Genomic DNA, 14721 nt, shown 5'->3' on the forward strand with positions numbered 1-14721 from the left:
GTCCTTGCCAAGCAAATTAAACAAGCCATGTCCTTGCCTGGAAAAGTTACAGGACTGCACTTCTCATCAACCAAGAGAGCCAGATGTGCAAGAAGGTCTGCTCCATCCACAGGATACACTTTTAATGAAGACACAGGAGTCCATCAGACACTCCAGCTCTGAGATACAGATGTTCACCATTATACTGCATGGATATCAGTCTTTATGTCCGTGTTAAATAATGTGTTCCTTTCCAGCTCCTTAATCTGTGCTGCACAAAATACATTTGCCTCTAAAGATTATCAAAGAACATGTTGACATTGGTCAGTGACATAGTTTCTTGGAATAATGGATGTAAAACAGAGCATCTTGAAAAGGAGATTCTTTGATGTAACAACTTTAATTAAATTAAGTCAACTGTACTTGACATAAAGCATATTAAATCTACAAACTGCAATGTTTTCCAACAAGAACATAAAGAGTGATTATCATTGGAAATAGAATAATTTCTTGGAGGCAAATGGTTATCTCATTTTCCATTACACCAGTGGAAAAAGTGTCGGGCAGCTACGATAAACCCCTCGCCTCAACAACAGCCTGATTCTCTCTTTTTGAAGCGGAGGGGCAGCTGCAGACATGGACTATAAAAACCAAATTTGAGAATAGAAGCCTAACCGGCGTGTCAACAGCTCATGCCTTGGGTAACAGTTGGAGACCTCGACCCAGAGAGAGGTTCAAAAACAAAGTCAGTTGATGAATCAACAATGCCTTGCTGGTATTATTGAGTTAACATTACAGTTTTACTTCCAGGAGCTTAGGAAAGGAATCCGAGGCATGCCTTTGTGTTTCCCCCTTCTAGACAAAGTATCGCTGATTACTCTGGTGTTATGTCACTTTACTGCATACTGTCAAAAGACACATTACATGGTGAGGTAGCTACAGAAATGGGTTTTGCATGTGCTCTTCAGACATTGCACACTGGTCACTGTAACACAACATCTGTTCAAAGATATCTTTTCAACAGCCTCCCACCACAACCAATACATTTCCCCCGAATAATTATCTGTTACATTGTTTATGACTCAAAACACTCTACTTATCTCTCACTCAACACCACAAATATGCATCCGATAGTGTTTTTTCATTTATTAAAATGTTTGTGTTTTGTTTCTGTTTGCGGCAGTAAAACATACTATGATTAAGTCCGTCTTGGCATGTCAAAATCCCCATTTGATCAATGCTCAACTTTTTAACTATTATGTCCTTTTTCTTTCTTACAACCTGTCTTTATAGCAGATACAAAGCTTAACAATGTAAACAAAATGCGTGGACTCCTCAGTGGACTCCTCATTTCATCCAGATGTGAAGGGACGAATGTCCATGACTGCTTTAGCTTTTAAAACAGAACCCAAAGAGGCCGAATCATCATATTTAGTTAAAAGCAGAAGAACATGGTCTCTGTCACAGCTTTGTGCCATGAACAAATAAGAACCAACAAGTTGACCAATCAGCCGGCCCCTGCTAGGAAATACAAGTTTTCCTTTACACTGAGGGGAAAATTTACAAACAGTCCAGCAGCTTTTGCAAAAGCTGAACCCGCCAAAGAAACGGTGGTATTTTTACCCACAAGGAGTGAAATGTAACGCTAACTGCACTACGATGCCTTTGGCGAAATATGCAAATCTTTGAGGCAAAATTAGCCCCTTTCTGTGCAAATGGATCCAATTGCAAACCGTCCAGTTCACAAAGATCAGCGTAAACACATGCAGTCACGCCACTAAATGACCAATGCACCTTGTTGTGATAGAATGACCAAGAAAAGAAAAGAGATATGAGATGTCTGCTTCAACTACCTTCACAACATTTTTGTATTTATCGGCCATAGTATGTCAGTCCAACACATACGATAACACATACTGTCTTGCGTTCTGATTTGATATGTCCCTTTGACTGCTGTGTGCTGGTCCTTTTTGGTTAGCAGATTACTTTCATGTTAACTTTCATACTGTTTTGGTACACACTAGTCATTGTTGTTGAATTACTCGAAAGTGCAATAAAAACTGCAGGCAAATTAGGTATGAGATGTCACTGACATTTGCATCTCAAATGTCAGTTGCTCTCCCATCACACACACTCACACACACTGGATGTGTGTTTTGCATGAGTTAGTAGATCAGACTGGACCAGATACTGTACTACTGCTGACAGTTATAGAGTGAAAGGTCTCCAATGGGATGCACATGTTTCTGATGGATGAGTAACATAATTTCAGACATGCTAATTTAGAATAAAACCACATCTGGCCTCTTGCTTACATGGCCAACTTTAATATCAGGTTTAGGGATTGTGCTTAGTTCTGCCAATTTCTTTACAAAAGCAACATAAGGACAAGCAAAGAAAATGGGCAAACCACAGATGTTGCATTTGGTGTTATATCTTGCAAAATACTATTGTGATTGAAGTTTATGTTGGTTTAGTAAAGGGCAATTGTTGAGTAGTTGACAGAAGTGGTTAACATTGGATCAGCATGGCAAACTGAAGTGCATCACAAGCACTCACAGCATTCCACAGATTCTTTGGTAAACCAGAGATTTCAAAAGTTTCATCAGCAGATTGCTTTCAGATTAAAAGCCTGTCATAATATGTCTCTGCACACACGTGTTTGCCAACCGATCTTTGGTTTTGATTAACCCTGTTTAGTCTACCAGCGACAGTGACACTCTTTGAACAGATATTAAGGCGTGTCATCGGCACTATTATTCTGTAGGTCAGTTTAAGTTGTAATAGTCTCTGATTTTAGTTTCTGATTTGTTTCAAGTAGTTGTTGTTACAGAACATGATAGAGTAATTTTGTAAGAGCAATTATGTGAAGCAAGATCCTACATGAATTAGAAGCTCAGACTGCGCTTATCACCATCTCCTTACACCACTGGCCATTATCCCAAAAAAAAAATTGCTTTATTTCAATTATAAAAGTTGTGGTAGGTGTTACTTTGTTAAAGTGTCTGGCACAAAATGAAGGATCTAACACATAACTAATTCTAAATACCCTGACAACACAAGCAAACCCAGCCAGAAGGAAACAGGTTGTGTCTTGTGTTGATAAAATATAAGATGGATGGTTGAAGTTTATAGATTACAACATCATCAGCAAAATAATATTTATGTAGGTCAGGCAAACTGTACAGGGATTTCTAACTGCTATTTAAAAAAAAGAGAGACATGCTTTCTTGTAGCATTGTATTGATGACAGATTTTATGAAATGCCTGTAGCATTTTGCTCTTGTCTTATTCATAAGAAAGACAACCAAGTTGCAGAGCATTTCCATCCCTCGGGGGTCTTTTCCTTCCAAAAAGAACCACAATTTTGGCACAAATCTCTGCAGAAGTTTTCCCTTTCTAACGCTGGGCTTGTCTCATTACAAAAAGTCCTGCAACATTATTTAAAGAGTGTCAACTTCCAGCCACAAAACACACGCCTATCAAAAAAAGACCTGAAAGGAAGTCATCATGTAACATTGCAGCAGCAGAATTCCATAAATCAAAAACTTGAAATACTTTCTGATCCAAATTCTGTAGACGTCATAACCAGTTAAAAAGGGAATTGTAACTGAGAAGTAAATGCTGTGAGTTCATCTTCTGAAATATATGTGTGCTGATTTGGAACACATCGTACTTGAGATAATAAGGTTGAGTTCCTGTGATATCGTTGATGGTTGATTGACAGTCTAACAATCTCAACAGATCGCTCATGGGCTAGATTACATACAATTATATTTTGACACACCTCTCGACTTCCATATAAGTGTACACGTGAAAGGACACAAAGTACATTTTACAACGTATCGTATGCGTTGTTCAGAATAAACCGTTTTCAGTGTGTTTCGACCAGTCGCGACTTCAATCATCAACAAACTAACCGCAGCAATTTATTGGAAGGACATCTTGAAGTTGTAATTATTATTAAATGCAGCAATTAAACACATTGCAAAATGTAGAGAATATGACAGTTGTATAACAAGAAAAAATAATCTTTTTTTTACAATTTGCAGAACAATCATGAAGGAACCAGCTATCTCTTGTCTGAAGGCTTTGAGAACAACAGCGTGTTGCCAGCAAACAATTACATAAATGTGTGCTAAATAGCACTGTAAGGTAGCACTTTCGTTTGACAAACTCAACATTAAATGATCATATATCCATGTTTTGGTGCGATGTACACAATATCCATGTCATACCGCACAGCTAACAATAGCGACAATCTGCACTGATTTTGTATGCGACTCTGATGCTTAGTTAGCACACTAGCGAAACAAGCTAGCTAGCTCAAAGGTCTTTAATTAACTTTTCAGCTAAGCAGTGACATCAAAAGATATAGCTGGCATCCTATTCTGATGCTGTACACATGTCTACTCATTTCATTAGATCATACATAGCTACTTTTGATTATGAAGACTTGTTGATAGATTTGCGAATTATAAGGCTACTTCTTTTGAACTTCATTCATTGAAAACTACATCCTGAATGAACCCATGTTACTCATAGATAATTACAAGCAACATTTATTAAAGAGCCAGATCAGAGTGATGTTGGTAAAGGAACCATCTTTATTTTTGACACACCTCTTCCATTCAAGTGCACGTGAAAGGACACAAAGTACATTGTGCAACGTATCGGATGCGTTGTTCAGAATAAACAGTTTTCAGTGTGTTTCGACCAGTCGCGACTTCAATTATCAACAAACTAACCACAGCAATGTATTGGAAGGACATCGTGAAGTTGTAATTATTATTAAATGCAGCAATTAAACGAATTGCAAAATGTAGAGAATACGACAGTTGTATTTCCAAAACAAGAAAAAATAATACTTGCAGAACAATCATGAAGGAGCCAGCTATCTCTTGTCTGAAGGCTTTGAGAACAACAGCGTGTTGCCAGCAAACAATTACGTACAAATACGTTTTTGGTTTTCCTGCACACCTTTACGTCTAAATAGCACTGTAAGGTAGCACTTTCGTTTGACAAACTCCTCAACATTAAATGATAATATATCCATGTTTTGGGGCAATGTACACAATATCCATGTCATACCACACCGCTAACATGCAGCACATTAACGACAATCTGCCCTGTTTTTTTATGCGACTCTGATGCTTAGTTAGCACACTAGCGAAACAAGCCAGCTAGCTCAAAAGATCTTTAATTAGCTTTTGAGCTAAGCACTGACAACAAAAAGGTAGCTTACATAAAGCTGGCATCCTATTCTGATGCTGTATACATGTCTACTCATTTCTTTAGCAGGTCATAAATAGCTACTTTTGATTATGAAGACTTGTTGATAGATTTGCGAATGGTAAGGCTACTTCTTTTGAACTTCATTCATTGAAAAACCACATCCTGAATGAAGCCAATTATCGTAGATAATTACAAGCAACCTTTATTAAAGAGCCAGATCAGAGTGATGTTGTAAAGGAACCATCTTTATTTTGACACACCTCTTCCATACAAGCCTGAAAGGACACAAACTACATTGTACAACGTATCGGATGCGTTGTTCAGAATAAACAGTTTTCAGTGTGTTTCGACCAGACGCGACTTCAACTATCAACAAACTAACCGCAGCAATTTATTGGAAGGACATCTTGAAGTTGTAATTATTATTATTGAACGCAGCAATTACATTTAGAGAATATGACAGTTGTATTATGTAAGTATTGATTATGAAGACTTGTTGATAGATTTGCAAATGATAAGGCTACTTCTTTTGAACTTCATTAATTGAAAAACCACATCCTGAATGAAGCCATGTTACTCGTAAAGAATTACAAGCCAGCAATATTTATTAAAAAGAGCCAGATCAGAGCGTAGAGGAACCATCTTTATGTGTCATTAGGTTCCTTTTTTTTATTTTTAAATGTTAAGGATTACCTATTTTAGAGCCTTAGGCCAAGACAACTGATGCGGAGCAGACACAACAAGCATCACCAATGAGGGTGTGATCATTTTGGCTTCCTTTGATAAGCTCCATTTTATGAGTAAGCAGGTAGTTTCAAAGAGGTTACCTAGTTACCACAGTTTGTAATACATCAATGACGTGATCTCCATGTGGATATTGAAGATCATTATCAGATACATACAAAATTAACGTGGCACTGGAACATCCGCAGTTACTTTGTTAAAGGCATATTTTTTCAAATTCAACAAAAGTTACGTTTATTATCAATTACATCCTTTTGTAAAAGTAAACTAAACACATCACACGCTGATCTTCTCTGTGTCCAGCAGCTGTGCTAGCTTATGAACAAAGAAACAGAGAAATATTCAAAAAGCACTCTGTGTCCTGTGTAGTTATGGGAGTCGTTTATCCCACATGTTTATAGATCACAATCAGACCTGGAACCAGGACCATTCATTATTCAGGCTACATCTTCCACTTTACATGGGTAATACAATCAGATTAACCGTAGGTGCCAAAAACAACTACAGTAGCACATTTAAGCTGAAAAGAGGCCCCATGTCTTCCCAATAAAGAAGACATGCAAAAAATGGTCTACATAAGGAAATTCTGTTCATGCTAAACCCAGTTTTGAGGGTTATCTGTTGGAGGCTGACATCAGCAGGTACAAAATGGCTACCTACATAACAGATGCTGTATAAGATACAGTATATAATCCAACCAAGAATGAGAAGTCAAAGTAGCTACAGTGCTTCTCATGGTATTGTCTTCAAAGTTTCATTGAAACGGGGGTTGGGCTTCCCCCATGACCTGAGGTCAAACTACAGTGACATGCTGCAGCTTGTAGGATCCTCCACTAAGCAAGCACATTGCTACGTCTGTGATTCCGAATTACAAGCAGCTCCCATACTATACCTATGTCAGAGTAGCTTCCAGCACATAAACAGTCAGACTTTTATGTTATATGACTCACCACATATGCATATTAAGATGAAAGCAACTGTTGAATTGTTAACCATGTCGAAAAATGCGTGATGAAATTCAGAATTTTGCCATACAGACGTTACTTTTATGATAAAGACCGGGAAAAAAATCCGATATATCAACATTTGATGTGGCAGATCAGTTGTTAAATTATCAGATGAATCAACAAAAGCAGTTATAGCCAGTTTTCACATGGCTCATTATACAGCTGTGCTTTGGCTCTGTGAGATCCAGAAACAGTTGGGCTAAAAAACCTAAGTTTAAGTTGATTTTGTACACATGTCGTATTAGTTGTCTTCCCTACAATTCCAAATTTCAGCAAAAACCAGATGTGCCTCTACACGCTGTCCATTTAAGAAGACCAATCCATGGGACAACCAAGCGGCAAGCTTTGACAAGCCAAGGGATACTTACTTTCTCCCACACTTCCGTAATACAGTAACACAAACTTAAACTCACACTGTCTCTCTCTAAGTCTCTCTCTAACACACAGCCATACACATACACACATAACATGTTACACAGAAACCACCTTTCATTTATTTTTACCTGCAGTGGAATCGCCCTTCTTACCCCCCTTCTTTCTCCCTTTCCTATCTTTCTTCTTGGCCTCCGTCATGCTGTCACAAGAAAGTAAATCCTCAGTAGAAGACACAGGAAAAAAAAAATCCCAGGTAGTCCTATTGGGAACGTGTGGCAAGTGGGCACCACCAGACTCTGAGCCTGTTAGAGTCGTCTCTCCTCCTATATAGACTCACACCAATCAAGTAGAGCAAGAACCACCTACTCAAAGCAGGGCAGAGGGAGAGAGAGGGAGAGGGAGGGAGGGGAGGGAGACGAGGGAGGGAGGGAGGGAGCGAGCAGGAAAAAATAGGGAGAAAAAGGTAGAGAGGCATAGCTCGAAAGGGGAGAAGTGAGAGAATACAGAGGGAGGGAGTGAAGAAAGAGGGAAGGCATTTCCCATTGCTTTAACGGCAATCAAATGTTCCTCTTCTGGATCTATCAGATAAGCAGCCGGTCTCACAGGCCCTGCAGCCACGACTGAGGACGGAGAGACTCCTAAGTCCAGCCAGAAATCTGGACTCGTCCATTCACGGCCTCTTAGCCAGCTCTGTCTCTAGTCCCTACCTTCGGGAGCATCCCCTCTAATGACCCATGCAAAAGTGCAGCGAGACCTCTTAAGTTGTCCCCTCTGCACTGCTGAACCCCACCCAGATCATTCAGACGGGGACCTGCCCTTGCCAGGATGATGTCGGGGTCCCACAACACTTCACATCTGGTCCAGATTTGCCGAGCACTGTTTCTGTGCGATGTGTGAGGTGCCAAATGTCAGATCACAATCTACGACAGACTTGCTTCTTCGAAAAATACAAAAAAAGAAAAGTAATCTCCGGCTTTTCCTAGCTGCTCCCCTTCGTCAGCTTTCTTGTCTGTCAGACTCCCCTCTCTTTACTTCAGAGGGGTCTCAGCATGTCTGTGGTTTTAACTCGCTGTTTCCCTGTCGCTGTCATCAATGTCAATGAAGCGGTATGAATATGCATCTATTGAAACGAGCATTCATCTTTTCAAAACTCAGACTTTTGCTTTTGATACCAGAATTTGTTCAAATGAAGATTTTGTTATTCCTTTTTTTTTAAAAGGCTAAGGGGGCAGCTCACCTCGTGTGTTTCTATTTATCAGTGGAAAGTTTGAAAGCACAGAGGAAAATAGGGCAAGGGGAGACAAATATAAAAGAGGGGGTGGGGGGGGGGGGGCTGGGTTGAAGTCCAGCAACAGACCAAGTTTGGCTCCAGAAAATAAATAAATCAAAGTACAGAACTTTCTAAAAGTGGCAAATGAGTCACTGCCCGAATTTAACCCAAGAGGATATTAGTTTTTTCGTAAAACAATATCTAATGCAAACATAACTTTGACAACTACAACGCTGCGGCTAATCTGTTTATCTTCATTTGACATACCCCAAACTGTGGCTACATGGTGTTCAGAGTATTATTTTAAGCTGCTATCGCAAAAGTAAGGTTTTCTAATTTCATGCTGACTGAACTCCACTGTCCTACTAAGTGGCAAGAAAATAAAAACCCGTTGAAACAACAGCAGGCCCACTCTCAATGAAACTCGTTTGTTTAAAAAAAAGATCCGTACATGAGTCATCTGCGGGGCCCTCCGGAGGTTTGTCTCCGTCCAGCCCTCCATAGATTCATGACGTTTATTTCTTAGGAAGAGGTGGCGGCAGCAGGGATTGGAAAGGGCGTCATGTCTTTACGGGTCACTGCCCTCAATAGCATAAAACCTAATCCGTGGGCAACGAAACTGGTGGGGGTCACACTGACGCTAAGGTCTGACACGGCAATCAGATCCAATTTAGTGCTTTTCCTACTAACAAAATGCTTGTTCGTCTGTCCTCTACTCCCGCCGGTTGGTTTTTTCGATGATCTAATCTGTCAGCGGACTTTGCTGAGGACTGGCAGGGGCCACAGTGTGTCAGAGAGCTGCCCTATCTCCCCCCTAACCTCAACACTCACTTCCTCCTCCACTATTCAACAAGATGGGACTCGTTCCCAGGCCCGTGTGTCTCTGGGTGGGCGTGCGGTTTATGTATGTGTCAGAAATCTGAGTATCAGTGACGTCAGGACAAAAGAAGCACCACCTTCAGGCTGATGGGATGTAGATCTAGATCTTCTGTGTGCCTCCCATAACATTTCCAAACCTGCTCCTTCATGGTCCCACGAATGGCTTCAAGTAGAGCCACACAAGATGCAAATTGGTGAGATGTAACATGAGTTATGAGGGAGTCCTACATAGCAGTAGGAGCATCAGGAGCAGGTTAACCTCGGGGTTAGCGTGGACATCGATACGTAGCTCTGGTCTCAAAGTTTTTGCCAACGCGCCGAGCTCCTGCTGAATTGGGAAATATTTTTGAAATATACTTCATGTAGCATTGCAGATGCATTAGTTTTTTACGATCACTAGGTGCCACAACTGTGTCCCACTTGGCAAATGTTGAAGTATGCAAACAGTGTGTGCACATACAGGAAAGAGGGAGATGGAAATGGAGCCCTCTCCGACTACACTATCAGAAAATAGAGTTAGATGTTTTTTGTTTGTTCACAAGATTGCGTTAAGAGCTCTGAACAAGGTTAAGCTTTTGTATATGAGCCTGTGGAGTCCAACAAGCATCTGAAATGAACTCCATTTTTCACACCAACACACAATATGGTCATGTGCATCTAAATCTCTCTTCATTTTTTTCTACTTGAAAGCATCTGCTGTTTTTCAACAGCCGTGGGCCGTCCTTGGATCAGGGTCTGGAGGGGCACCAGTGTGGGAGGAGCATCACTTGAAGCGCATATCCCAAAAAAATAAGAAGTGGAGCCAACCCCTAAAAGTTCTGACATTGATCCTTTGTATGCCCTGCTCATAAATGCTCCACAGGCCCCATCTCTGCCTGCCTCCTAATCCCTCCTTGCTGTCCCTCAAATAGGGGAGACAGCTTCCCTGTATGATGGAGTGGAGCTGCCCCCCCCCCCCCCTAACAACAGCATACCTGCACATCATCACATGGATACCGCTCGACAGCACTCCTGCCCTTTCACAGGCACCGGAGTTTATCTTTTTAGACATAATGGCTTTAAACCGCCATTAGGTTGTGTTGTTTACATCTGTCTGCTTTTTTTGGGCCAACAAAGTGTATATGGGTGTCGGGGGGGCTTAAAGTAGGGCATAGTGCAAGCTTTTAACACACATCTTGACTCTCAGAGGTGAAGCAAGGGCAAGGAGGAGGGGTAAGTAAGTAAAACAACAGTAAGGGAAAATGGACAGGACAGAAAGTAGGGAAGGAAAGGAAATGGGAGGACACAAAGGTGTAACGTGTGAATGAAACTAGGGAGTGAAAATAATGTCTTCCTCATCAGATGACAGAAACAGCCCCACCTGCTGATATTCACCTCTTAATAAGGCATCTGCTCCCTCAGATGACCGTGCACTGAGGTGTGTTGTGGAAACAACACAGGCGGGCAAATAAAAACCTGCTCACCCAGCAGCAGCATATGTTGTCAGTACAGACCAAGGAGATTGCGTAAAAAGCATAAATATAATCTGCTTGATGCTGCCAGTCTCGCAGCTTTCCATTAGCGGTTGAATGTGTCCGTCTGTGCAAGTGGCCCTCTGTATGAATGACAGGCTAAAGATGAGAGGCATGTGACAAGACTTATGTGACTGGGCGTGCCGGTGAAGCCCCTTTAAATACAGACACCACACAAATCAACGTCAGTGACACCTGGAAGCCCCGAGGAAGGGGGCTTCCAGGATTTTTCAAGGTCAGCTGTACCAAGGTCAAACGAGTTCCCAAAACTGAGTGTCACTTCGGACTCTGCTCAGCAACAGTTGAGATTGGGATCAAACAATACTACATTAACAGCCTCATTCACAACATAGCACATTCAAATCAAGCATGGCTCTTTGGCATTTAGAGATCAAAGAGAAACAGCCAGAAAGAATTTAAGTGTTGAACAAGGAAGTGATCCTGGGTGGATGCAGCTTCTTTGACGTTTCCGCAGCACATAGCTGTCACCATGGTAACCACAGTCTTAAGGGTAGCAACTAGAGTATGTGTGTGAGAGAGAGAGAGAGAGAGAGAGAGAGAGAGAGAGAGAGAGAGAGAGAGAGAGAGAGAGAGAGAGAGAGAGAGAGAGAGATGTGGAAGGGCGGAGTGAGGCTGAGACGCGGGGAGAGTGAGACAAGAAAAGGATGCAGGCGAGAAAGTAGGAGATAATGTGTGAGAAACACAACGGGAGAAAGAGTGGGAGAGGCAGAAATGGAAGAAAGGTGACACGGGAGAGCCGCAGAGAAACACAGAGTGAATTAAAGAAACACAGGCATAGGTTTCCACCGAGCCGCTGCAGCCTGGCCACTGTATCGCTCCATAAGAGAGATGTCCATGAGAAAGCCTGTGCCAAGCCTTCTGGGAAGCACTGCAGCAGCAGCATCTCGGAGAGGGAGAGATGACAAACATCAGCACTGAGCATGCTCCACTCTCAAGGCCACTGAGAAAATGAGATTTCAGCTCTTTAGCCTCTCAGTTTGTTCAGTTCTCCAGCCTCCGTCCGTCACTAGCCAGCTTTCACAAGCACATCACACCACCAGTGGCTTCGGCACTGGATTAAAATGTGACCGGTGTGTCACAGGACTGATTGATCTAATGGTGAGAGGCATCGGTCCCACTTATGGCCACGCTGACTCATATTGTGACAGGTTTGATTGGGGCTGAAAGGAACAAGAGATGAGCATAGCAACTCATCAGCCAATGGGGCATGATACTGCAATAACAGGCCAGCACCACGGCAGCCACACACACACACACACACACACACACACACACACACACACACACACACACACACACACACACACACACACACACACACACACACACACACACACACACACACACACACACACACACACACACACACACACACACACACACACACACACACACACACACACACACACACACACACACACACACACACACACACACACACACACACACCAGCCCTGTTGTTCCCAGATGTGATCTCTGTGCCTCCAAACTCTTACTGGTCGTCATCCTTATCTGAACGGCTGCCCGAGCTGCATTGCAAATGACAACCATACATTTGTGTCAGACCTGCAATTAAGCCAAGGTTGATTTATTTGATTAGTTGCTCTTTCTGCTTGTTCTGCAGGCAGACAGACACACCTACGCGGAGACACGACTCCGTGTTTGGTGTCAGTTTCATCCCTGAAAATTGACGCCATCCTTCACAGTCATGTGTTGAAGAGTGTGTGTGCACTGTATGTGTTGAGAGGACACAGTGAAAGCCGGAGAGGATGTCAATGGCATGCACTCAACTTCCACTGCGGCCAGAGTAGGGAACATAATGTTTCGCTTGTCGATCGGGGATACGACTTTTGTATCAAAGTTGACATGCCACATCCTGAAGATCTTACTAAGAGCCTTTCAATTGGACAATAATAGCTTATTGTGCTGATACCGAAATAGCACATATACTTATAATGACAGATGCTGTCTGAGCATGACTTTGATGATCCTCTTAAACAAAATAATTCACTATATCTTCTTAAAGCTGCCTGATTGAATCTGTCTCCCTTTACCCTCTGCACTTTTCCTCTTTTTAAACGCATTTATTTGTCTTCCTCTCCATCTGTCTGTCTGTCTGTCTCTCTCTCTCTCTGCCTGTCTCCCTCCCCGCTGTTTAAGGGAGAGATAAAGAGGTTTTTGTGTGACTGTGAGCAGATTGACTTGAAGATAGAGGCTGGAAGCAGATCTCTTCCACCTCCTCATTCTGCTCTTTCTCTCCTGCTCTCACCCAGATGAATAGACAAACATTCTCCCACATGCTCTCACAGTTTATCAAACACACACCCACATAGTAGCAGGTCTTCATGCAAACACATATGTGTGCTCTTACCAGAGAGGACAACACACACTCAATCTAAGTGTCCTCGGGCCGACAAAGTATACACTGTCACACTCAAACACAAACAGACCCCCTCAAACACGCACATAAGCATACTCATACAAACACACAGGTGCATCCACATAAATAGAAGAAGGGTCAGTGATGCGTTCAAATGGACCTGTTTTCCACTCGTAATGTACCCAAAACAAACCATTCCCCTGACTTTCATTTACAAAACAGACTTTTAAGACCTCTGAATCATAGCACAACGTCAGGCTTGTGTTGCGCACACATTTTTCCCCTGAAAAACGAACTGACTAAACTTTTCATACATCTTGCTTGTCGTCATTGCATATCATGTGTGAAAAGAAATGTAACAAAAACCTTAAAGTCTTAAAATAATATTTGAAATGTTTAGTATATTGTCTGGACACGATGACCCTGCATTTTTCTCCAATCCTAAAACCTTCACAATAATAGATATGAATATCAGTGATAAACTTCACTTTAAATGAATCCATCAATTAACCTTTCATACATTTATAAAACTTGAACTAGAAGTGTAAATGTACACAAGGGAAAACAAGGGAAGGTTGTGCTCTTATCAGCAACCGCCCCCCCTTCAATAACATGCGTGCATCCGCTCTCTGCTTTGCATTCTTCGCATCAAATCAAATTCCTTTTGTGCTCTGCACTTGTCCTTTATCTCCAGAATGTGCTTTTAGAGCAACACAAACATGTCACAATGAGGACACTGAGTTTCACACAGAGTGGAAGTAGCTTCTTAGTCAAAAAAAAAAATCATTTGCATTTCTGCTTCTGCCTCTCATGGCAGAGTTTGGGCTTATCAACGCTCCGTCTTATCTCTTTTGTTTGTTTTTCACCCATGTAGGCTTTTCCTGAAAAACAGGCCACTACGCATGTGTGAGCTTAGATCCCACTTTGGCGGCAAAAGACCAGATCAAGGCGGTCTCAAATTGAGTGAGCTTGATAAGTGGGCAAGAGAGTGGCCCCAGATGAGGGTGCCAGGACGGCCACACACTGAGCCCTGGCACGCAGGCATGGCGGACAGGAAGCCAGGACTGAGGTCGGGTCATCTCAGAGCGACAGAAGGACTGCCCGGGTCCAAAAAGCCTCTCCACCCAGTCCAGGAGTTAAAGTCATTGCCAAACAGTGACGGCACTAAGAAGGAGGTCAAAGCTAGCTAAAGCTATAATAATTTTCTAAATAGGCAAGCCACCGCGAGCAGCTTAGCGATGGAGGAGCATTGCAAAAGCTTTAGAATCTAAAAGTTGAGGTTTAGCCAACAGGGTATTAATTATTGCTCAAAAGGTCATG

At 42.0% G+C, this 14721-nt stretch overlaps 1 protein-coding gene across 5 annotated transcripts in view; it reads right to left on the bottom strand.

The window, feature by feature from the left end:
• Window positions 1-14721, bottom strand: part of nrg2a (neuregulin 2a) — a 71690-nt gene that overhangs the window by 40556 nt on the left and 16413 nt on the right. The window contains exon 1 of one of the 5 annotated variants that reach the window (XM_079652284.1): window positions 7469-7653. The exons of the other annotated variants lie outside the window; for them this stretch is intronic. Coding sequence (XP_079508410.1) covers window positions 7469-7538 — 70 coding nt within the window. The 5' untranslated portion in view covers window positions 7539-7653. Of the gene's footprint in view, window positions 1-7468; window positions 7654-14721 lie in introns of those variants that run through there. 5 annotated transcript variants of the gene reach the window in all.

Source organism: Notothenia rossii (assembly GCF_949606895.1).
Source record: "Notothenia rossii genome assembly, chromosome: 9".
Lineage (NCBI taxonomy): Eukaryota > Metazoa > Chordata > Actinopteri > Perciformes > Nototheniidae > Notothenia > Notothenia rossii.